Source organism: Hesperophylax consimilis, chromosome 14 (genome assembly GCF_061612785.1).
Source record: "Hesperophylax consimilis isolate HC1 chromosome 14, BYU_Hcon_1.0, whole genome shotgun sequence".
NCBI classification, from domain to species: domain Eukaryota; kingdom Metazoa; phylum Arthropoda; class Insecta; order Trichoptera; family Limnephilidae; genus Hesperophylax; species Hesperophylax consimilis.
Genome location: NC_142849.1, coordinates 19,269,703 through 19,294,383, shown reverse-complemented (window position 1 = coordinate 19,294,383; position 24,681 = coordinate 19,269,703). Strand labels below are relative to the sequence as shown.

Below are 24,681 nucleotides of genomic sequence, written 5' to 3'. Positions count from 1 at the left end.
TATTATTTTATTCAATGTGTGTGAACAATAAATGAGTATGATATTTTTAAACACGCAGTATTGCCTATTATTAATAGGCAATACTGCACGTAGATAACAATGTAATAGTACTTACCTAGACCTACCCACAATAATAGGCAATTCTCCACGTAGATAACAATGTAATAGTACTTACCTAGACCTAACCACAATATTAATTTGTGTGAAAGATCTTTGTCAGTCATCATGCTTTTGCAAAATATTAATTTTGTATAGGAAAAACCCGAGTTGCTTGATTGCCGCATTAATTTTTTAAATGTGTTTACTCAGATAAGAAGCAAAAGACCTTCCATTAAAAAATGCACACTTAAAGGTCCATCTACACTCTCAATCTTACTCGCATAAATATTGAACAAGTAGGCATGCATGTTGAAATGCCTTAACTATATAAGGCACAAATGTATATACAAAAGAATTACTTGTTAATTATGTTTGCAATCAATTTTGCGCATGCAGGTCGCTGTTTTTTTAAATTATTTATCCGTGTGCCATTATATATCTATTGCTATTGTACTAACCAGTTATAATGGTCGTACTTTAAATAAATTGATGGTTGATGAATTTAAGGTGCGCAGATGTACATTAACTATTTTATGCTTATAAATATGTAGTTGTTTCTTGTAGTAATTAAGTTGAAACGAAGTGTAATTTCCATAATCTGTGCCTAAAAGTGCGGCGGTTAGGTAAATAACAATTAAATCCTCAGGCATCAAGTCTATTCTAGAAGGTTGGAGTATTTCCGCTTTGCAATAAAATTCAAATAAATGGAATATTTTTAAATTTATCCAAAAACTGTTTTTGAAAGGCGATAAAATAAGCTTTTAAATTTTATTATTATAAATGAAATGTTAAAATTGTGAATGCACACATAAAAAAATGATTCTCTTTACGTTTTGTTGTAACTTAAAGTAATGACAATTAATAGAAAAAATATATATATAAAAAATTATTTTATTGGACAAATTGTATTATGTAAAAACGTTAATGTCACGTAATTTTTTTGTCATTTCATATAAAAAACAAATTAGTAAAAAATTCAACAAGTTTTGTGAGTTTATTTCAAAACCTTTGGTTTCATAAAGGTGCACATTTTAAATCTACTGTGGTTTACTTCTAGATTTGAAAATAAAGCGTGGTGTTTTCTCTTTCTAACAACGTTTAGATATAAACAGTAAGGGAGATATAACAATTTCTGTGAGATCATGAGAGTGCTTCAAAGCATTGCAAGGAATGGCGCCAGCCTATATATCGGAACTATGTGTCCGACAAAACTTAAGCAATAGACAGCTTACTCTAAGGTCAGCAGATCTAGATGTTAGTAATCGTCTAATCGAACCTTCTAGGTCAAATCGAGCCGTTTACTATGATCACTCTTTTCGTGTAACAGGCCCGCTCATCTGGAATAGACTTCCCTCAGCTCTTACTAATCTCCAGAATTTGACTGAATTTTTAAATGGGCTTTAAAAACAGAATTATTTTAAAAATCTTACCATTCATAAATGTTAACTTCTTTTCGATATTTTATAATAAGCCATATTCTAAAACTTCCGGAAATTGTTTGGTTTCGGTTGCCTCCTTATTGTACCTTTTTAAAATGTCTGCTTAGAAGATTCTCATTTCATTGTTTTAGTTTTAATGTTCTTGTTTTGTCCTGTCCTGCTGTTATTATTATTTTAAGTTACACTTTGTATAAACAGTATATTTAGTGTTATAATATTATATCTGTATTGGGTAAGGCACACCGTAGGAATAATTTTAAGAACATGTCCACTAATACTAAATTACTGTTTTTAAATTTGTTATAGCAAAGAGCACTTGAAGTTTAAATTACACTAAACTGCGCTATATAAATGCCATGTTATTATTATCATTATTCCCAAAAGTGAACAAATTAGCCTGACGGGTTAAATACCCGCAAAGGTTTAAAAAATTATTGAAATAATGTAAAGGATTCGTAACTCGGGATGAAAAAAGAAAAGGGTAACCGTTTAGGAAATAAATTAACAAGATATATTGGAAAATGTGCCTTTATTAATGATAATAATAATAAAAAATGGTAAATTTAATATTATGAACGTTATTTACATATTTTATACGGATAACAATTTTAAACTTAACCTTCACCTCGTGAAACATAAACATAATATTATAATGACATTTTAACCTTTCAGGTAAGTAGGATAATGGATATCGTATTGCACATAGTAAAATATAAATTAAATCAATCTTTTTTGGTAAGGAAATCCGTTACTCTCTTGTTGAAGTCTTCTGCATATTTCAAATGAATATTATGGCCTCCTTCTGGATAAATATGGGTGCTGAAATTAAAGAAGGAAAAAAAAAAATATTTTTTACAGTAAAAATCTTCCAAAAACCTCAGGTATAGAGGAGCAGTGAGCGATGGAACTTGTAGAGGAAAATAAGAATGAATGGAAGCACCGACTGAATGCTGTAAAAATGAGATCTCTGAGAAGTATGTGTATAAAACCATGTTTCAAATCAAGAGCTTAAAGTCAAACAAAGTTATCTACAAAAACGTACCAATAATTCTTGGCCCTAAAGTCAAATAAATTATACAGGGTGTATCGGCACTAACCCGACAAACTTTAACCAGCTATTCCTTAGCACATTTGGAGTAAAAAATGTTATGGGCACTATGCTGTCCGGTAGCATTTTTTTTTCAATTAAAAACAAAAAAAATTAAAATTTCCACACTACATCACTGTCATTGGCATTGCGTTTCGTGTTCAACAGCTGTTATAAGCAAGTATGTCAAAAAGCATCTTCGCTCTTTCGCACACACTAAATAATAATAGTTAAAAATGAGACGAATGGTGCCGTGCCATTTCGTTGTGATTGTAAAAGTGCGCCAATATAGGTACACACGTGCATTATTCAACGGAATTCGAATAAAATATTTGCCAGATGGGTTTTCAAACTTTGACAAAGGATAAAACAGTGGTGACAGGTGGTGAAAATATGAATAATAAATTTTTTATTAAAAAATAACGTTACCGGACAGCAAAGTGCACATAAGATTTTTTACTCCAAATATGCTAAGGAATAGCTGGTTAAAGTTTGTCGGGTACGTGCCGATACAACCTGTATACAAAAAACATACTTACCAATATCACGAGGACTTAAAGTTAAACAACGTTATCCACAAAAAGACATACCAATAATTAATATTGGCATGTTTTTTATAAATAACGATTTTTGAAAATCCCTCGAATTGGTTTATTTGTTATTGTACTTATTTAACTTTAACCCTTAGGAGAAGGAGTCCTGTAATTAGAGTGTTGAAGAATTATACCCAAGCATGTCACGAAGCACTGCAATTTCAGTGTCGACCTTTTATGTACATTAATTTTGCCTTTGGATATTACTTCTACTAGGTTTCTGTTGGGAAGTAAGAGCTTCACAGATGCACTCATAGAGGGCAGTGTATAGAGCTTGCGTGGAAGTCCGCAAGATGGCAGCTAGTGGCCAGTAGTCGCCAGGGCCAGCGAGAATGTTCCCAGACAAATTTACTGTTCTCAGATCTCAATTAGCCAGCTTCTAGTTAGGTCGACTATCGAGTCACCATTGTAATACGTGAAGTATTAATAAATCCCTGATTTATCACAAAGAACCATTTATTTATAATCTCCTTCCACGACGAGTAGGAGAACTGTTTGTGGGAACACAACAGTTTCTTAAACACAAAAATCAAACTCTCACTTCATCAAGAATGGTATTGTCTTCAAGTTAGGCTTAACAAAAATGTATTTTTATTTATTGAATTTTCTTAAAAAAAACTACTTGAATTTTTTTGCAGATACCGTTGTTTAAATTTAAGCCCTTGAAATTTGAAGATCTGGGAAGATTGCAGGCGCAATAAATAAGATTAAATAAGGGACACTATAATTGTCGGGACGTGCGGAGTGGATGACAGGAATAAGCAGTGTAAGGAGAATATATGACGCGAAAGAGAAAATATTGCACAATCAAGTGAATCATATGTGTGAAGAAATTTAAAAATTAATTTTCCAGTGTGTTAAATTTATTAAATATTTAGGCGTTATAATTGATAATAACCTCAAATGGAAGAACCATATTGAAAATGTAGCTAAAAGAGTGCGCATCCTGATTAACATATTTATTTTATTACGGGAAATTTTAAAAAAAACAAGATCAAAAAAACATATACTACGGGCTGTGTAACTCATCATAACCTACGGTTGCATTGGGTGGGAAGGTACAGGAAGAACAACATTAAACCCGTTATTGAAGGCACAGAAATCTATTTTACGTGTTATTATGAAGAAACCTTTCGGATATTCGAGCGACGCTCTCTTCAAGGAATTTAATGTACTAGATGTCCGACAGTGCTATATAAAAAAAATTGTAATCCATGTTCATAAAAATACAAACAAAATGAAAACAGCCGAACACAAACATCAAACCAGATGTAAGGGAAGAAATGACCTTTCCGTTCCAACAAGCAACAGAGCGGCTTATCAAAAAATATTCTCATATCTCGGTCCTAAAATATATAATAAAATCTACTCTCAGCTGAAACTGTGTGAATTGTCATCCTTCGGTCCAAGAGTGACAAAATGATTGTTGGATCTAGGCAGGACTGATTCAGAAATGTTACTAAAAATGTAATTTGATAATTATTTATCACGATCGCCTCTATGTATCTTTTTTATGTAACTTTTTATGTATCTTTTATGTATCTTCGTTTTAACATACTTATTTTATCTAGTCTTAAATCCTGTATTCGTCTAGGATAACTTGAAACTGAACTGTTGTTTCAATAAAAATAATATATACAGTGTATTTGCGGCAAGTTCCAGAGTGGAAAATACTCTCAGTATCGCCCTGGTATAAGACCACCATTCAGAATAGAAATGTTGCTTGAAATGGCTTTAGCCATATTTAGTAACCAGATCTGAATAGCCAGGTACTTTCCCACCCTCCTTTTTAACATTTCATTCCCATCCCAACTACCTACAGCCTCACAACATACCCTAATTAGGAATGCCATAGTCTCATTGGCTCCAATTGGTTGGGACACGGTATTCACATAAAAAAATAAAATAATACAGGCATAAGAAGGAGAAATTGGATAATGAGGGGTACCAACGGGGGACTGGCAGCCCTTCTGCGATTGTCTGCTAATGCCAAAGATGCTCCAGAATTTTTGGATCCAGGAACGGCAAAATACTCACGACTGTAAGAGACAGTTTACTGGAATGATTTAAGATAATAAACCACGGAGACTGCATTTATTTTGTGATGTTATTGAGGTGGTATATACAGTGGTATTTTCTATATGTTTTCTGCATGTATTTTTCACCTGTAAAATTGACTAAAATCTTCTATGTATATGTATTTTTCTACTGTAAATTTTACAAAAATCTTCTATATGTATTTTTATCCTGTTAAATTTACAAAAATCTTCTACATAGTTTCTATATTTATTATCTCATGTAAAATTTACTAAAATTTTCTACAAAGTTTCTATGTGTATTTTCTTTTCATCTAAAATTGTTTTCATATATAATTTATTATTTTAAAATATAATAACAAATAATATACAGTTACTAGCTATCTTTGGATTAAAAATTTGAAAAAAATAAACATAGTTTTTCATTTTGTTGAAATTTATATTTCAGAGCTCCTGATGGAAATGACTTTGCAAGCTGAAAATGGTTGCGCTGTCATAGAAATTGAAAAATTTGGAAAAAAACAAACATAGTTTTTAAACAAACATTTTCAAAGTCAAATTGATATTTCATAGCTCATGACATTGCAAGCTGAAAATAGTTGCACTGTCCTAGAAATTCCAGAGCTGATTTCATGATAAGGAAAGATGATTTTTGCTTTATAGTTAAGATTAATATAATTATTAGTGAAAAAGCATAACAACGAAGAATTAACATACAAACAACATAACTTACATAGAATGTTCAATGTTGCTATGCAAAACTGAGATGTGTTGCGGATCCACCAAACCGTCTTTGGCCCCGTATAAAAGCAATGTTGGACATTGTATTTCTACCAGCCTGGACATACAAATATCTCCACGATTCTCCTGGTGGATATTCTTCATGGCGTCGGCCCATTTTCCTATAGTTTCAGCCAAATATGACTCCCCATACAAAGCGATCATGGGTTCTTTCATTCTCTTGGACCATTTAGTAATATCTCTTAAGCCTGAAAGGAATAACAAAAATTAATACATTGTCAGGCACTTGTGTGAGAAATCGAGGGCTTAAAGTCAAACAACATGATCTACAAAAAATTTATAAATAATCTTAGGTCTTAAAGCAAAAAACGTTATCTATGTAGATGAAAAAAAAAAACGAAAAAAAAAATATCAATAATTCGATGGTTTGTCAAACAATGTGCTTCTACAAAAGAACATGCCAATACTAATTATTGTTATATCTTTTTGTAGATAACGTTATTTGACTTTAAGGCCTAGAATTATTTGTATGTTTCTTGTAGATAACATTGTTTGACGTTAAGCTCCACAAATGTACTTGCACAATATATAAGTTCTCACGGGGTTAGTTGTTATGTCAATTATTAGATTCCAAACTTCATTAAAGTAGTCACAGAAAAAATAATAGATTAAATATTTCTATATTCATTGAATCAATTAACCTTTTAAATGCCAGTAGGTAGAAGTGTAGCTGTGCACAGCAGGCCAAGAATGCGAGTTAACTCGCTCTTGGCACAGAAGCGGTTAAGAACGCAAATTCAATATTCTGCTATTAAGTATTACAATTTATTTAAACAGGGTGTAACAGGACGTACCTGACAAATTTCAACTGAGCGTAGAAAAATGTAGATGTCATTTTGATCTTCGGTGACATTTTTTTTTTTAAACAAACAATATAATATTTCTGTTACATTCTGTATACATTATACATAATATTATGTATTATAAATCCTCAAAACAGTACCATGACACTAAAATACTGATAATCAATAATTGCTTCCCACCACCTTGCAATGCTGGCCAGGGCAGCAGAGAAGGAGGTTCAGGGGGGATAAATCACTAGACAAGGGCCCTAATATTAATAAAAAGCACTTGAGATGATTTTTCATGAAAATGGCGTTACACAAATTATCCAATTATTATTTGGTATATACAAAGGGCTACTTGAAACATAACACACATTACATCTATATTAGTTTTGTTAGTTTCCACTCGAATCACCTTCGTATCCTGCTAGTTCAGTATTCAAAATAAAAGAATTTGCTCCCCATATGACGGCCTTTTTAACAAACTCGGGATATTTGGCTGCCAAAAACATTGAAGAGATGCCCCCATCACTCCACCCGAGTAAAGAAAACTTTTGGATTTCTAGTGCCTGGAAGGGAAAAATTGATACCGGCTTTAAAAATAGTCAACCATTAATTAAATGAAAAAAATAACCTTTGATTCCAAGCATTTCTGTATTTAAAATGTAACATTTGGCTCCCCAGATGACAGACTTCTTTATGTATTTGGGATATTTTGCTGCTAGAATTATAGAGCTGATTCCACCATCACTCCATCCAAGAAGAGAAAAGTTTTTGATTTCTAAAGCCTAAGTAAGATATAGTGAAGAAATATATGGTTAGTAAGAAAGATATAGCGAAGAAATATATGTTTAGTAAGAAAGATATAGTGAGCAAATATATGGTTAATAAGAAAGATATAGTGAAGAAATATGTGGAGAGTAAGAAAGATATAGTGAAGAAATATATGGTGAGTAAGAAAGATATAGTAAGTAAGTAGATGTAGTAGGCAAGTAAGATTCTAGTAAGCCAGGGGTGTTTCAAACTAATCTGTTGACCATCAAATTGGTGGACAATCGTCGTTTTTATTTTATTTTATTTTAATAGTCCTTGTCAAACTCTAACTCGGTTTTCGGTCGATTTTCATAACATGACCACTATGCTCGACAGCTGACCACAAATTGATAAGAGGCCAAAACGGGCTGAGAATTGGAGTTTAACGGAGGATGTTAATAATAATAAATAATGATTGGATTATTTATATAGCGCCGTTTTCGTGAGAAAATCACCTCAAGGGCGCTTAACAACTTAATTTATGCATTGATCACTTAGACTTAATTACTTTTGGTTTATAACTAAGTTTCATAGATAGAGAGAGACTTATAACTAAGACTAATGTCGAGTGATTTACAACTAAGACTTTTAACTAATGACTTAAGCTATACATATTTTTATGACCAAGTGGGCATTTTTACACAATACCGCTACAAAACGACTTACAACTACGGCTTAAACTAGAGATTTACGACTAACATACATATTTAATTTATATTTACAAATACCGATTGTTATGATTTCTGCGCGTGGTGTCAGTTATAAAATATTTAAAAAAAATTGTTTACGCGTAATAAACGGTTAATAACGGTGAAAAAAAAAGTCAAATAGAAAATCCCCTGGACTGAGCAATGAAATACTACTGATGAATAAAACAATAAAAAAGGTCATCATTCTGGATACGACAAGTTGAAAAGGTGAGTCTTTAGTTTTGCTCTGAACTCAGATGAGCTGTCGATCTTTCGCAAATATGAAGGGAGTTTGTTCCAAGCTGTTGGGCCTGCTACTGCAAAAGCTCGGTCTCCAAAATTGGTATTGTGATTGCGCATAGGTACTGAAAGTCTACCTATGGCTGTTGAAGATGCTGATCGAAGCGTTGCTTGCCTAACATTAACATCGTTTGGAATGCAGAGTTCCGACAAGTAGGGTGGCGCCATATCATGTACGGCTTTAAAAACCATCCAGCAGAGTTTGAATTGGATTCTCTCAGGGCACTTAAGCCAATGAAGGTTTCGCAAATGTTGTGAGATGTGGGAATATTTGGGAACACCAGTTATCAGCCTTGCTGCAGCATTGAAAACCGACTGAAGTCTGTCAGTGTATATTTTAGGGAGCCTTGCGTATATGCCATTGCAATAGTCGAGTCGTGATACAACGTAGGAGTTTACTAACATCTTTGTGGCGCTAGCTGGAATATTTCTTTTTATAGATTTGATTTGACGCAGGTGAAAGAAACCTGCGCTAACTGTTTTGTTAATTTGGGATTTGAGTGAGAGATCTTCATCTAGATGAACACCTAGGAGTTTAATGCCATTTTTAGGGATGATGTTGCAGCCAGAAGTAATGAGAGGAGTTTTGTCTAACATTGACTGACGCTTTTTTGTTGCTGTCCAGAGAAATTCTGTTTTGGATGGATTTAGTCTAAGTTTGTTCGAAGACATCCATGCTCTAATGTACATCCATGTTCTAATGTAGAAAAATCTAAATAGTGATGGTGGTCATCAAATAATGTGATGAAGTTTGAAATGCCTCAACCTTAGCAAGTAAGATATATTAAGTAAGGAAGATATAGTATGTAAGAAATAAGTAAGATTTGTCAATATAATCCATTTAACAAAGATGGGTGGATGTCAATGGTAGTGCCTATTTATTGTTACATATTTATTAAATATGTAATATAATTTAAAGAAGGCTTGCTTACGAAGAACAATTATTCCATTTTTATTTTTGAAATAATTTAATCAGTAAAACCTCAAATTGTAATATTTAATCATTGAAGACAATATTAACGAGTCTCAAATGAAAAATGTGAAACAGAAAAGACAGAAAAAGATTCAGTCGCATCTACTAATTCTCGTAATATAATCTTAATAATTCTCATAATATTCATCCTAGACTTCTGGAAAAGTCAATAGATGTCACACATTAAATAAAAATCGATATATTTATCCAAGAAGTGTCTTACTGTTGGTTTTTAAAGATGGTATTATAAAAATAATTTAATTTAAAGAAGGCTTGCTTACGAAGCAAGATAGTGATCCACATTGCATTTAGTTCAAGTAGAATCTTTCAATCATACATACAGTAAAAATGTGCACTAGAAAAATGAAGATAACGTTGGTAGATCTCAGTCAAAGTATGAAACAGTTTAAAATGACATAGGTTTGATATGGTCGTATTAGCTCATGGGTCAGAGCAGTTCCCCAGCAAGAAAGAGGTTGTGGGTTCAATTCCTAGATGTGACTGAATCTCCTATTATTTTTATTATTTGGGTTTGCTGCAAAATAGTGATGATTGATTGATTGATGAACTAATGACATTGCCAAATTATGCCAGTGTTCTTCTGTTCAGAAATAATACAACTGTTTTTATGCTGTTAATATTGGCGATCAAATTCCAAAGGTGGGGTCAGTTCAAACAAAAACAAGAATAAAGTTGCCCATAGCAGGTTGAAACTGGTGCAGTAAAAAATAAACAAGTGGGAATCGTTCAGGAAAACGGTTTGCAATTGCAAACCAAAATTATGCAAATATAAATAAAATATGCTGCTCCGAATTGTGGTAATTATAATTTATCGAATCTTGATTACATTCAAGATTTAAGACAATACTGCACCATTTGAACTGGGAATCAAATATGTTTTTAATTTTGCCAGACATTTAGAAAATCATAATAAATTATCTTAGGAAAACTTACAAAAGGGCATTAAAAAGTGGCAAATCTCGCCATTTTTAAGGCGACTACAGACGGCTGGTTTGCCCAGGTACTAACCGAATCCACCACGTCGAAAGGCTCGGCCATTCTACCATACTTTCTTTAGTCAAGCCTGGTGCTCAATCCCTTCCCACATGTTTCTATTAAAACCATAGATAACTACTGGCAAACCACTCGTCTATAATACACTTAAATCAGAAAGGGTCAAATCAATGGCTTATAGATAAAATATTGTCTCTCCAATTTTGGTCAAAAACAAATACTGAAATGTACTATAAAGACAGCATATATTTTTTTAGGTTAAAATAGTCCGAAAGATATAAATATATTTAAATATGTTGTAAATCCTCCAGACAATGTTTTGATGAACACAGATATTGTATCACCTTAACAATAAAATTTATGCTCATTTGACGGCTTTCGTGGTAAGGCTCTCAACTGCGAAGCTGGAGGTCGCGGGTTCAAAACCCGGCGTGTGCAATTAAATTTAATTTGATTAAATATAATTTTTACAATTTAACAAATTTCACAATTTTCACAATTTAACAAATTGTGTTATTTCACAAATTTCTCATTTTAAAATAATATATAGTATTTTTTTTTTATATTAACTCCACAGGAGGCCCTGAAGAAAATAATTTCCCTCAGGGCCTATTTCATCTTTGGGGATGCTGTTTGGAGGGTCTTTTTCTGGAGAGGAAGGAGTGAACATGGGTCTTGAAGAGTCCCATGTTGTAGGAGGGAGGAAACACAGAGGCCGGCAGTTCGTTCCACAGCCGAGCTGTTGAACTTAAGAACGAATCGTAGAAGCGACCCGTTCTCATGTGACAAATGTCAACCGTGTACAAATGTTGGGCGCGCGTTTGGCGTGTATCCCGACTACGCACCGGTGCCGAAGGGATCAATGACGCTAGTTCCTCAGAGCATCTTCCATTGTAATACCGATAGAACAAGGACAGCATACCTACCCGACGCCTGTGCTCTTAAGATTGCAGTCCGTTTGTTAAGATTGGGGAATCTATCAAACGGACCGCCCGTTTTTGCACAGAGTCAAGGGTTTTTTTCAGGTATTTAGGGGCTCCGGACAAGAGATGGCTGCCAAATTCGACAGTGGGGCGCACTTGCGATTCGTACAGGGTCAGCAGTTGTGTACTATTAAAGTATCTGCGGGCCCTGTACAGTACGCCCAGCTTCTGAGAGGCCAACTTTACTCTGGCTTCGATGGAGCCCCCGTACCTGAGCTGGTCACTTATAGTTACACCAAGCATATCAATGGAAGGCCTGTTTGGAAGATTGCTTCCGTTGAAGGAGACTAGATTATCATTTGGATCCCTTTTGGACGTAATCAGACAGGATTGGGTCTTTGAAACATTAAATTCGACGAGATTATTTTTACCCCAGGAGGAAATACTCTCGAGATAACCGTCCATTCTCTGCTTCAAAGCCCTCCGAGCCGTTGGAGTTTGTGTGCCCTTTGGGGGCTTGTCAAACAAAAAGCTATCATGAACTGTACTGTCATCTGCGTAACAATGAATCGATGCACATGTCAAAAGGTCATTGATGTGCAACAAAAACAAAGTCGGAGACAGAACCGATCCCTGTGGGACACCAGCATTTATAGAGTGCAAGGAAGAGGTGAAACCGTCAGCAACCGCCTGAATCGACCTATCCCTTAAAAAGTCAGCAATCCACGTACACAGGGATGCGGGAAGTCCGTAAGAAGGTAATTTGTTGACAAGTCATCGGTGCCAGACCCGGTCAAAGGCCTTGGATATGTCTAGTGCGACCGTTTGGGTCTCACCGTGACGTTCCAGGCACCGCCCCCAAGCATGCGTCACATACGCGAGAAGATCACCGCACGAGCGGTACGAGGCTAACGTTGATTGATGTCGTCACTAGGCAGTGGACGGATGATCCCAGAGGCGCTGTGACGTCAATCTATATTTGTGCCCTGGTGTAAGACCACCATTCAGAATTGAAACGTTGCTTGAAATGGCTTTGGCCGTGGTTGGTGACCAGATCTGAATAGCCAGGTACCTTCGTCCTCCCATCTCCTTCCCCTCCCCACTTCCTTCAGGCTCATAACATACCCCAATTGGGGATGCCAGTCTCACTGTCTCCAGACGGTTGGGAGCAGTTGGGACTCTTATGCTGTTTCACATAAAAAAAATAAAATTAAAAAAAATGCTAAACAAAAGGCCATACCAAAATATTGTATTTACATACTATAATATTATGCAACTATAAACTTATTTTGTTTCACAAAGTCTAATTTTCGAATGTTTGCAAACATTCAGTTTCACTTTTCTCAATAACATTATGATTTATAGAGATACAATATTTTAACTCTGAGCCATTGAAATATCGTCCACTTTGGTCGAAAATGTCGAAAGATGACAAAATAAGGCGAACTTCTTCAAATTTTTTAAAACGAATGCAAGACAGTTTTGATGGTTAGACATATCATATATCAAAAATACTCACCCTCATCAGCAAAAGAGCAAGGTCTGCATCTTTTTCATAAAAATTAAGGGGAAATTCTCTATAAGGGGGTATGCTCTTTCCATAACCGGGGGGGTCCCATGCTATTATGGTAAAGAGGTTCTTGTCCAACCCCTTGATTTGAGGGGTGAAATCAGTCCAGATAGATCCCACCGCTCCGGGCATGCAAAGGAGTTTGTGCGGCCCATTTCCAGTTTTCAAATAGTTGATATCATTGTCGCCAACACGGATTATCTTCTCCTGAAAAATAAAAACAATAAAAATTAACTTATTTAACTACACAAATACAGGGTGTATTGGAATTTACTCAATAAACTTTAGCCAGCGATTCCTGAGCTGAAACAAAAAATATTTAATTACAGCGCTTGTACCATGTGATATACGGTGACCGGATAAATCATCACATCTTTAAAATGTTATATAAAGTCATGGAAAGTGATGAAACAAAAACTTTATTAACTGGGTTAAGTAGGTTAGGTTAGGTAGGGTTAAAATTTTATTTTATTTCATCGTTTCTAATGACTTTATATCACTTTTTAAAAGTGTGTTGAATTGTCACTGTGTTGAGTTATCATGGAACCGTGATATACACTGTCCTATTACATACACCTCCACAGCATTGGACAGTGAGGTAATACATCCTGATACACATGCGTATAATTAATAGGTTGATAAAATAACGTTGCACTTCACTATGTAATATGATCTAGCCTAACCTAACACTCGCTAACATTTCTATACAAAAAAAATAGGGGTCTTAGCATTGGTAAAACTGTGTGATTGTATATTTTGGTTGGCGATTCAAAAGTAAAGTTAAAAAAGACCGGAGCTCTGTGTACCCAGGGTACTATATGTAGTCTACAACACTAAACCTGTCAAGAATTATGTTTACCAACAAGAAACTCGATGGAAACCAGTGACCATCACCACCCATTCTTTGTTAATGTTGACTACATGAGAAGGCATTGTTTTAACTAATTATTATATGTTTTTATTATAAGTTTTAATCCTGCAGGACTGGGAGGATAGTGCAATCCCAGTCTGCCATATTACATGAAATGCAGTAAAATAGGGAAACAATAAAATAAAGTAAAAAATTATAAAAATGGAAATAAGATAAAACAAAGAGAAAAAAAAATTAGGCAGGTACCTAAACATAAAATTAAAATATAAATCAAAAATAAAATAGTCATATAAATAGGTAATACAATAAAAACAATTAGATTAAATTAAATTAAACCGTCCATCAGGGAGGCCGCCGCATCATCTGCATCCATCGCTCATTGAGTGGGGAACTGAGCCACTCGGATGCAGCCACGTATTAAGCTACCAGTATTCGTCTATCCTTCCTTATTTAATCCAAGGCCACTAAGTCCCGGATTTAAAAAATCCTTCCTTTAGCCCTTTCCTTAACCGTCTAAAAATTTTGCTCAATTACCATAGGGGAATTCTTGAAATATGTGATATAAAAATGATCAAAGATTTGAACATAATAATGTAAATTTTATTATCTGGGCCGACCCTGAGCCTAGCGGTGCCTGGAGAAAGTGAAATCTTAAGGCCCCGTAGTAAGCTTTCAATGATGGTTTGAAAGAGAGATATATAAATACGAATATAGATATATGAAAATGGAAAAATATTTAATAAAACACGACTCGTTTGAAATAGAGCAAAAATCTCTCGACAAATGCTTTAGTTGTATTTAAAGAAACAATGTGATTTTTTTTCATGCCTATAACTTATTAAATAACAGAACAAAACGTGTTTGTAATAATTTTCAGAGCTTACTTTGCAATTTTTTTCTATCGAGGGATTTTCATATAATTAACATTTCAGCATAACAAATGTATAGATATTATATCGCCCGGAGCGTACTGCTCCAATTGCACCTGTACAGGGCCGGCCCTGATTATTATGAACATAATATCACTATCATAATAGTATTAAAACTTTCACAATTTTTTTTTGTATTTCTTGGACATTTATTATGTAACAATTTCTAGACATTTTGTTTTTTGTAGAGCGTTATTTTATAATGCCGTAGAAAATTTAGGATTTAACAGAAAAATACAATTAAAAATAAATAAATTTATAGCACCTTGTAAATCACCTACGCTAACCATGTTTCTGTATTTTAACTCCTCCGACCCTCCCCCCTCCAAATCTGAACCGCACTACCCCCTCACATCAATATCTAATTATTTCTGTAATTATCATAAGATTTATGCTTTAAAAAAAACGCTAATGATGTGGATGTGTTCCAGTAGCGAATTATAAAAAATAAGTTTAGTTACCTTATAAAGAAAACTCTTAAAAAAACAAGAGTATTAGATAGCTATTGATCATAAAGATAATCATAATACCTTTACGACAAGCACTCGTGTATATGATTCTTAATCTGTAAGTATCGATATTGATAGCAACTGGTTATCAGAACATGAGTGTTCAATTCTATGTATATGCAGATGTCCAGGGGTAAAGTGTTCTAACTTCGGGAGGTGATTCTATATGATGGTAGAATATATTACATATTTTCGGCTTAATGCACAACTCATTTTTGCACAAATTGAGATTCGAACGCCATCTTTTAGCATATTTTTTTTACATAATATTTCTACATGTAATGATAATAATAAGTTTAAAAAAATCGTATGAAGTAAAAGAAACGAGGACTAGACAAGGAAAGAAAATAGAACGACTTAAAAATGTTAATCGTGTGAAAGAAAAAAAATTTAGGATAGCGTAGCTGAGTTTTCAATTGATTTACACTTCATAACATTGATCTTCGATTGAATCTTAGAATTCTTCATCTATATATACAGGGTGTATCGGCAAGTACCCGACAAACTTTAACAAGCTATTCCTCAGCACATTTGGAGTAAAAAATGTTATGGGCGCTTTGCTGTCCGGACAAAGGAAAAAAAATTAATTAAAATTACCGGTAACATTTTTTTTCCATTAAAAAGAAAAAATAAATAAAAAATCCACACTCCGTCACTGTCATTTGCATTGTTTCTCGTGTTCAACAGCTGTTATTAGCAAGTGTGTCAAAAAATGTCCTCGCTCTTTCGTACACACTAAATAATAATAGCTAAAAATGAGACGAATGGTGCCGTGCCATTTCGTTGTGATTGTAAAAGCGCGCAAACGTAGGTACGTACGTACATTATTCAACGAAACTCGAAAAAAATATTGCCAGATGGGTTTTCAAATTTTGACAAAGGATAAAACATTGGTGATATGTGGTGAAAATATGAATAATAAATTTTTTATTAAAAAAAAATGTTACCGGACAGCAAAGTGCCCATAACATTTTTTACTCTAAATGTGCTAAGGAATAGCTGGTAAAAGTTTGTCGGGTACGTGCCGATACACCCTGTATATAAAATTAATGTTTTTTTATAGAATCAAAAACTACTGGACCGATTTTTGTAAAAATTTTAAAGTTTGTTCTTATTAGTGTCAGGAGTCTTTAGAGAGTGGTTTTAACGGTAGAAAAAGTTGGTGACGCCCGAGGAAGACTTAACGCATTATCTCTGCACTGGTATGAGATACAGAGTCAAATAAAAGTTAATATAATGATTTTATTTTTAATAGTAACAATGTACAGAGTAGTGAATGGTGGAAGTCGGAGACAAATTAATTAATTAAGCCGATGAGATGTATTGTATATTATTATAGATTGAGATAAAAAATATCTCAATAAATATCAATAACAGTAAAGATAAAACTATGCTTATTAAATAATCAACATGACCTTTGCATGGAAGAAACCAATATGGAATACATTATTCTGCCGAGATCACTGTTTCTGGTGACAGATATATATCGACGCCGGAAAGGCAAAAGGGCGTAAGCGACAATTTGATCAAAAATGAGTTAAACATACAGTTCTGATGACGAAAATTCTAATTAAAACTATAGGATTAACTAATTTTTGATAAAATACGGAATAGTTTTTTGGGGAAACTCAGTAAACGCCAAAGATGTTTTTATCATCCAAAAGAGTTGCCTACGAAAAATTACAAACTCTGATCACCGGGATTCATGTAGACCAATTTTTAAAAATCTCAAACTTCTGACAGTGACGGACATATATATATTGGAGTTATGCCTGTTAGTTCGATCATCTCCAGAAAAGTTCCCACAAAAAAACTCAACACATAAACACGCTACAAGGTTACACAGAAAACTTATTAATCCCAAAAGCAAACAAAACTATATTTCAAAAAGGACCACACTACATGGTAATTAAATTATATAACAACCTTCCATGTAGCATCAAACAAATAACCGACATACTTAAATTTAAATCATCATTAAAAACATTTCTTTTAAACAAATGTCTACACCTTAAATGAATACCTCTCATAAATTAAATACCTCTGTTTTTCTTAATTTATTATTTACATACATTTGTTAACATGTAATTGTTGGGTTATGTAATATAATGGGTATTTGTTGGGTTAGCTGGAAGAAATAGGATGTAACCTATAAGCTATACCCTTTGTACTCTGTATTTTTGTTCAATAAATATTTTTTGTGATTTTTTTAAAAATTTAAATTGTCGTTTACGTCCTTTTGTTTTTCTGGCGTCGATATATTCATTTTTAATAAATTTTACATCAATTTATCTTGAACCTTTTCAGCGGTAATCATAAACCATGGCATTATTAAGAAGGTGTGCACTAAACCGGACGAAATCGAAATGTCCAATGGAGAAAGGAACGTTGGGATATTATAATGAGTCAGGTCATTTCAAGAGTCGGTACATATAATGAGTCAAGTCATTTCAAGAGTCAGTACATACAACACAAGAGCTTCTATGAGATGATGCATGGATGTGAATGAAACTAGGAGTTTGTGCCAAAAGAGAGTAATGAGAAGGTCCACCCTCCCTCTTTACATGTACGCTAAATGTTATTATGGTCAGTTGCTTTACCATTGCAATGGTTGCCGCATTCATCTTAATTTCATAAAACGTGTTTTGTTACCTTCACAGATTACATAGTACGGGGTATTCGAGGGTGAAAGGCGGAAACTTCAGGAGGTGAGGTTCTTGCACGATGGTACAAGTAAAAAAGATAAATAACTTTATAGGCTATGAGCTGTACCCCGCCACGCGTCGCTGTGGCTCAGTCTGTCTGTGCAGATAGAGAAACAATAGCACGTGTTGCTTTTACATCCAATATGCTGTTTTAAAAAAAATTATGTTCGTTCAACAGTTGGCGCTGTTTTAAAAAAAAGCATGTTTTGAACGGTAACAGGTGACATTTATTTATTTATTTGTTAAGACATACACAGTACAATTAGATATTTTTAGTTATTACATAGTTGTAGTACCTATTACGTATGTCCATAAAATATCATTACGTAATTTCGCCTGAGATTTTTATAAAAGGAAGGAAGTGTGTGGATAATAATAATAATAATAATAATAATTAATAATAATCTAATAAAAAGAAAATAGTAATACCGGGCATTTCAATTAAAAGAGGAATTTTTCAAGGAGACTCATTGAGTCCTCTTTGGTTTTGTTTAGCATTGAATCCTCTATCTAAAATGTTAATTAAAAGCAAGTTTGGAATAAAAGTTAAGGGTAATACAAGGGAGAGTAGTACAATTTCGCATTTATTATATATGGATGACATAAAATTATTATCGAATTCTGAACAAAATTTAGAGAAAATGATCGAGGTAGTTAAAAACTTTTCAGATGATATCAAAATGACTTTTGGTTTAGATAAATGTAGAACGATCCATATAGAGAAAGGCAAATTTGTAGATGGGGACGAGAGTATATTTAGAAATTTCCAAATTACTAGTATGAAAAGGGATGAGGTTTATAAGTATTTAGGATACCCACAATCAAATAGATTAGACCATAGTAGTATTAAAAATGATATTAGGATTAAATTTCAAACTAGGATCAGGAAAATTTTAAAATGCAATCTATCTGCTAAAAATTTAGTAAAAGCAATAAATACTTGGGCAATACCTCTATTAACGTACTCATTTGGCATAATTAAATGGTCTAATACAGATTTAGATAACTTAGAAAGATTAATTAGAACTACGCTAACAAAGTTTAATTGCCATCATCCAAATTCAGCTATAGAACGAGTTAATTTACCTAGAAATTTAGGAGGTAGAGGTATAGTCAAAATAACTTCTTTGAAACATAATCAGGTAGAAATGCTAAGAACTTTTTTCCATAGGAAAGCTCATAGCTCAGAAATGCACAAAATAATTTGCAAGGCAGATAGAAATATTACACCTTTAAATTTATACGATGAGAATGCCAACATTTTTATAAATCCCAACCAGGAATTATTAGATTCCTGGTCAAATAAAATTTTACACGCAAAACACTTCAATTATCTCAACCAAACGTATGTTGACAAAATTTCGTCAAACAAATGGTTGAGTATTGGAGAGTTGAGCGCAGAAATAGAAGGATTTATGCTTGCCATTCAGGATAGAGTCATTAATACTAAAAATTATAGAAAGCATATAATCAAAGATACAAATCAAATTGATGATTTGTGTAGAAAATGTTTGACTTTTCCGGAAACTATAGAACATATTATATCGGGATGTTCTATATTAGCACCGTCCGAGTATACATTTAGGCACAATCAAGTTTTAAAAATAATTCACCAAAATTTGGTAATTAAACATAACTTGATTGACTGCCGTAATGTAGTACCATATTATGAATACGAACCAAATTCATTTTTAGAAAACGAATTTTATAAAATATATTATGATAAAACTATACTAACAGACCGAGCGATTAGTCATAATAGACCCGATATAGTTTTACATGACAAAATTAAAAAAATAACTTATATCATTGATGTCGCTATTCCAAATTCCTGTAATATTCAAAAATCTGTTAGTGAAAAAATAAGAAAATACACAGATTTAGGAAATGAAATAAAAAGAATTTGGCATTCTCAGACTATAAAAATATTACCATTCGTTATTTCGGCTACTGGCATTATACCTAGCTCTCTAATTAAAAATTTAGGCGTATTAGATCTATCAAAAAATTTATATATAAAGATGCAAAAGTCGGTCATTTTGAATACATGTAGGATAACAAAAGATTTTTTAAATATTTATGTTGAGGGATCAGTAGGATTTATAGGCCCTGTTAGAAGTTCTACCGAGCCGAACCCTCTGATATGAAAATATCTGGAGACGGTGAATTATTTTCCCATTTGATCTCTGGTGATTTGACATGTTGTTCTTGTATTGTTTTGTATTTATTTTGCTTATATAATGCACTTACATAATGTTGATTGACTAGATGATCATTTGTGGAAAAGTGAGTGGAAGGGTTAAGTTTTTCCTTTGGGGAAGATTTAACCCGGACAACTAAATCGGAAGTTTAAAAAAAAATAAAAAAATAAGAAAATACACAGATTTAGGAAATGAAATAAAAAGAATTTGGCATTCTCAGACTATAAAAATATTACCATTCGTTATTTCGGCTACTGGCATTATACCTAGCTCTCTAATTAAAAATTTAGGCGTATTAGATCTATCAAAAAATTTATATATAAAGATGCAAAAGTCGGTCATTTTGAATACATGTAGGATAACAAAAGATTTTTTAAATATTTATGTTGAGGGATCAGTAGGATTTATAGGCCCTGTTAGAAGTTCTACCGAGCCGAACCCTCTGATATGAAAATATCTGGAGACGGTGAATTTTTTTCCCATTTGATATCTGGTGAGTTGACGTGTTGTTGTTCTTGTATTGTTTTGTATTTATTTTACTTATATAATGCACTTACATAGTGTTGATTGACTAGCTGATCATTTGTGGAAAAGTAAGTGGAAGGGTTTAGTTTTTCCTATGGGGAAGATTTAACCCGGACAACAAAATCGGAAGCATATTAAAAATATATATATATATTAGGTTTATAAATTTTTAAAAGTACTGATTGTTTTTAACAACAAATGTATAAAATTCATAAAAAATTCGAAATTTGGAATTTTTTTTCTTTCACTGACTGACTCGGCTGATCGCACTTACTTAGTAGAGAGCGAGTGAAGCTCCGATTTGAGTATGCAGGTAGAGAGGGTTCTTACTCGATCGAGTCATTGTACCTTGCTTCTATTCACTGTCTCGCCTGAATCACTCGCCCACTATTATACTGAGTACTGACTGTACTATCACATCAGCCGAGCACTCGGCAGGTGTAAAACAGGCATTACATACAAGTGTGACATTTTAAAAATTGAAGCTAATGTAGGCAAGTGTTAAAAATGTGAAAAAAGTATAATTCAAATTTATTTATTTTAGTATAAATGTACATTATCAGTTAATATAACCAATAATAAATGTACATTATATTTAGTTAAGTAATAACACGATTTTTAAATGTTCAGTTGAAAAATATCGATGTCAGGGGACAAGTTATTTAAAACCAGAATCATTTTATTACCAATGGTAGGTTAGTTCAGGGTCTCAGAACAACGAAAGTCTCGAAAGCCTGTGAGCTCTTGAGAAGTTGTCGGCAGATATGACTGTTCAGAAGATTATGTGCTGTTTATCAGAAAAGCAGTTTTCCTTTTATCTGCGAGGCTATTTAAACCCAGCATATTGGGCAAAAAGGCTGATGAATATAAGCCATATTGGGATAATACCCAAAGTCTCTAAGATATAAATATCTCAGAAACTTCTTTTGTACTTTCTCTACCATTAGAGAGTAAGTAAAATCCACAGGTCCCCATATTATTAAGTCGCTTTCCAAAATGCTGCGTACTATACTATAGTTAAGCACACAAATCGCGGCCGAGCTGCAGTGGCAAATGCCTGGAGTTGCTTAGCACCCAGAAATCTCAAAACTTTGCTGCATATCGTTTCAATGTGGACGTGAAATGTTAGGTGCGTATCAAATATGATTTCCAAAACTTTCGAAATAACAATGTGCTTGAGAGATGAATAAGGCATTTTGTAGTTATAGTACAACATTTTGTTTGCTTTGGTGTAGCACATAATAGAGCATTTCTTAAAAATAAATACCAATTTATTGGTGTGACTGAATTAATATCACTTTGTAGCTGCAAGCAATTTTCCACAATTTTTATTAAAAGAAATAGTTTAATGTCATCCGCAAATAAGAGGAACTTAGCATATTTTATACAATGGTAAATGTCATTGATAAATAGCGAGAATAATAAAGGTCCAAGATTTGACCCCTGTGGTACTCCAGAGTTAAATTCAGATAAAGTTGGTAGAAAGGAAAATACCACATGATACATATTTAGGAGAATAAACAGATCTACCGAGTCAAAGGTCTTTGCAAAGTCGTTGTATGATACGTCTACTTGATTTTTACCTTCAATAATTATTATTATTATTAACAGCCTCACTCATTTATCAAAAACATATATTGTGCAAGTTGTTAAAATAAATGGTAATTATTTCCCTAACCGCCGAACTTTTAGAATTAAGAACAGATTAAGGAAATTACACTTTGTTTTATAAATTATTACAAGAAAAAATGCACAAAGTGCACAAACCTATTTTGTGCACACTGCACAAAATAGATTATTAGTTTAGGATAATTAAGAAATTTATGCGTATTTAGTATATTATGTACTATGATTAAATGAAAAAATGGAATTATAAAGGATCTTTTACCATCTACCCACACGTAAATAGTTGTTTTTTTGTAGTAATTAAGTTGAAACAATGTGTAATTTCAATAATCTGTGCCTATTCGAAGTGCGGCAGTTAGGGAAATATATTTACCCAAAAAATAGTGTTTTCTTCTAAAAATATTATTTGAACGAGTCAAGTAAATAATATTTGAAAAGGTCATGACGTCAGCTAATAAATGTTTGTTATTGACAATGTTATTATGACAGATTTGGGCGCGCCTTCGTGTCATAATAATAACGTCATATTAAGAAAATATTCATCAATAAATCAAACTAAAATATACTTTTATCATATTGCAACGCTTTCAATCTTAATTTTAAAAAAAGTTTAATATTAAGACGTTCATAATTATACACAAAAAAAAACTAATAAATCGTCATATACTCATATAAAATAGTTTTTCCATCTCATTGAACCATGGACCTACTCAAAAAGTTTTGACAGATCAACAAAGTTTGATGTTACAAAAAGTTGATAAAAATATTATTTGCTTATCAAAATCACCTGAAATTCTACATTTTCGCTAGAAATGTTTCTCGCGAAGATTATTTGGGCACAATTTTTATTTGATTTCACTAAATTACTTAGAAAACTTCTATAGATATTCATTTTACTGTTTGCTGGTGCTCGCCGACAATTGAAATTAACTACGGCGAATGGCAAACTCGGGCGAACTCAGAACAGAGAACAGACACAAATGCATGAGAATAAAATATACTACTTTAGCTCTTCAGCAAACAGTGTTTGATAAATATTCGAATCGAGAAGAGATAAGATTTTATGCTGAGCACTTTCCGATTTTCTACAATGGCTACAATGATTATTAATAAACGATGTGTACCAAGTGCCAACTGATTTATATTTATAGAGGAATTATGTATTGTGCTCACAAAGTTATTATCATGAATAAATATTATTTACACACATTTCAAGGGCAAATGAAAATTTTCGTTTTGGCGGTTTACAGAATATTATTTGAATTTTGCGAAGGGAAGGTACTTATTTGTTCAATTTTAACCTTTAGGCAAGGGTAAACAATGACTATAATGGGATAACAAAAATAACATGTATTAAAAAGAAACAAATTTATAATTATTGAGGAACGGCTGTAGTGGGATGTAGGAATAGATCATAAACCACTCACATCATAAATAAACCACTCACATCATAAATAAACCACTCACACATACACTTTCAGATATTGCGATTTTAGTTGATCAACTCTCTGTTGAATGACACTTGAAAGCTAATCTACTAGTATGAACACCCTTTCAACAAAGTTGATCAAATACCCCATTCACATAGGACCATTTTAGTTGAACGACTTTTATTGAACGACAAAAATTGGACAAGATCCGATTTTTTTAATCAAGATTGCGTCGAGTGAAGTAATTGCTGCGTGCATCCCTATGATTTCGGACCTTTTACGGAACGAACTTTAGACTATGAAAAAGCGCAAAAAACTTCGAATGTGGACTAAAAATGGATTATAAGGATAAAATTTTAAGGCGTTAGGAGATACCGAAGGCTATTGCAATCATTTGCGAATTTTGGAAGAACAATTTGATGTACTGTTGTCTAAGATTCAAGAAAAAAAAAAAAAAAAAATAAGACAGTTATGCGCGCGGCTGTCCGGCAAAAACTAAGTTCCAAATTACGCTAAGATACCTGGCAACGGGAGATTCTTTTTCAAGCCTGGCTTATATGCACATAGTTTCAAAAAATACGATATCATTGTTTAGAAACGAAGTGTTCGTTGCAATAGTTGATGCAAAAAAAATATTTTTTTTTTATCATTCATAGATTGTTCTTTAATAATAATAACTTCTAAGTTACGTAACATTTCAAAAATGATATAATTAATTGCAGTGTCACGGGCATTCTTATTTTTGTAAACTTCTTGCTTCTGA

At 33.1% G+C, this 24,681-nt stretch overlaps 1 protein-coding gene across 2 annotated transcripts; it reads right to left on the bottom strand.

The window, feature by feature from the left end:
- Nucleotides 1-2,050: 2,050 nt before the first annotated feature.
- On the bottom strand, nt 2,051-23,640 carry LOC149418007 (serine hydrolase BPHL-like). Of its 2 annotated transcripts, none has more exons than XM_089639590.1 (5): nt 23,276-23,640; nt 13,072-13,329; nt 7,475-7,628; nt 5,988-6,243; nt 2,051-2,357 (listed from the first exon to the last, which is right to left on the bottom strand). In XM_089639590.1, the coding sequence occupies exons 1-5, from the start codon at nt 23,378-23,380 to the stop codon at nt 2,261-2,263; spliced, it is 870 nt and encodes a 289-aa protein (XP_089495716.1). In that variant the 5' UTR covers nt 23,381-23,640; the 3' UTR covers nt 2,051-2,260. The 2 variants fall into 2 exon arrangements, with proteins under 2 accessions (XP_089495716.1, XP_089495714.1); XM_089639588.1 differs by lacking the exon at nt 7,475-7,628 and adding an exon at nt 7,256-7,409 and having other exon boundaries at nt 23,276-23,638.
- Between the last annotated feature and the right edge of the window lie 1,041 nt (nt 23,641-24,681).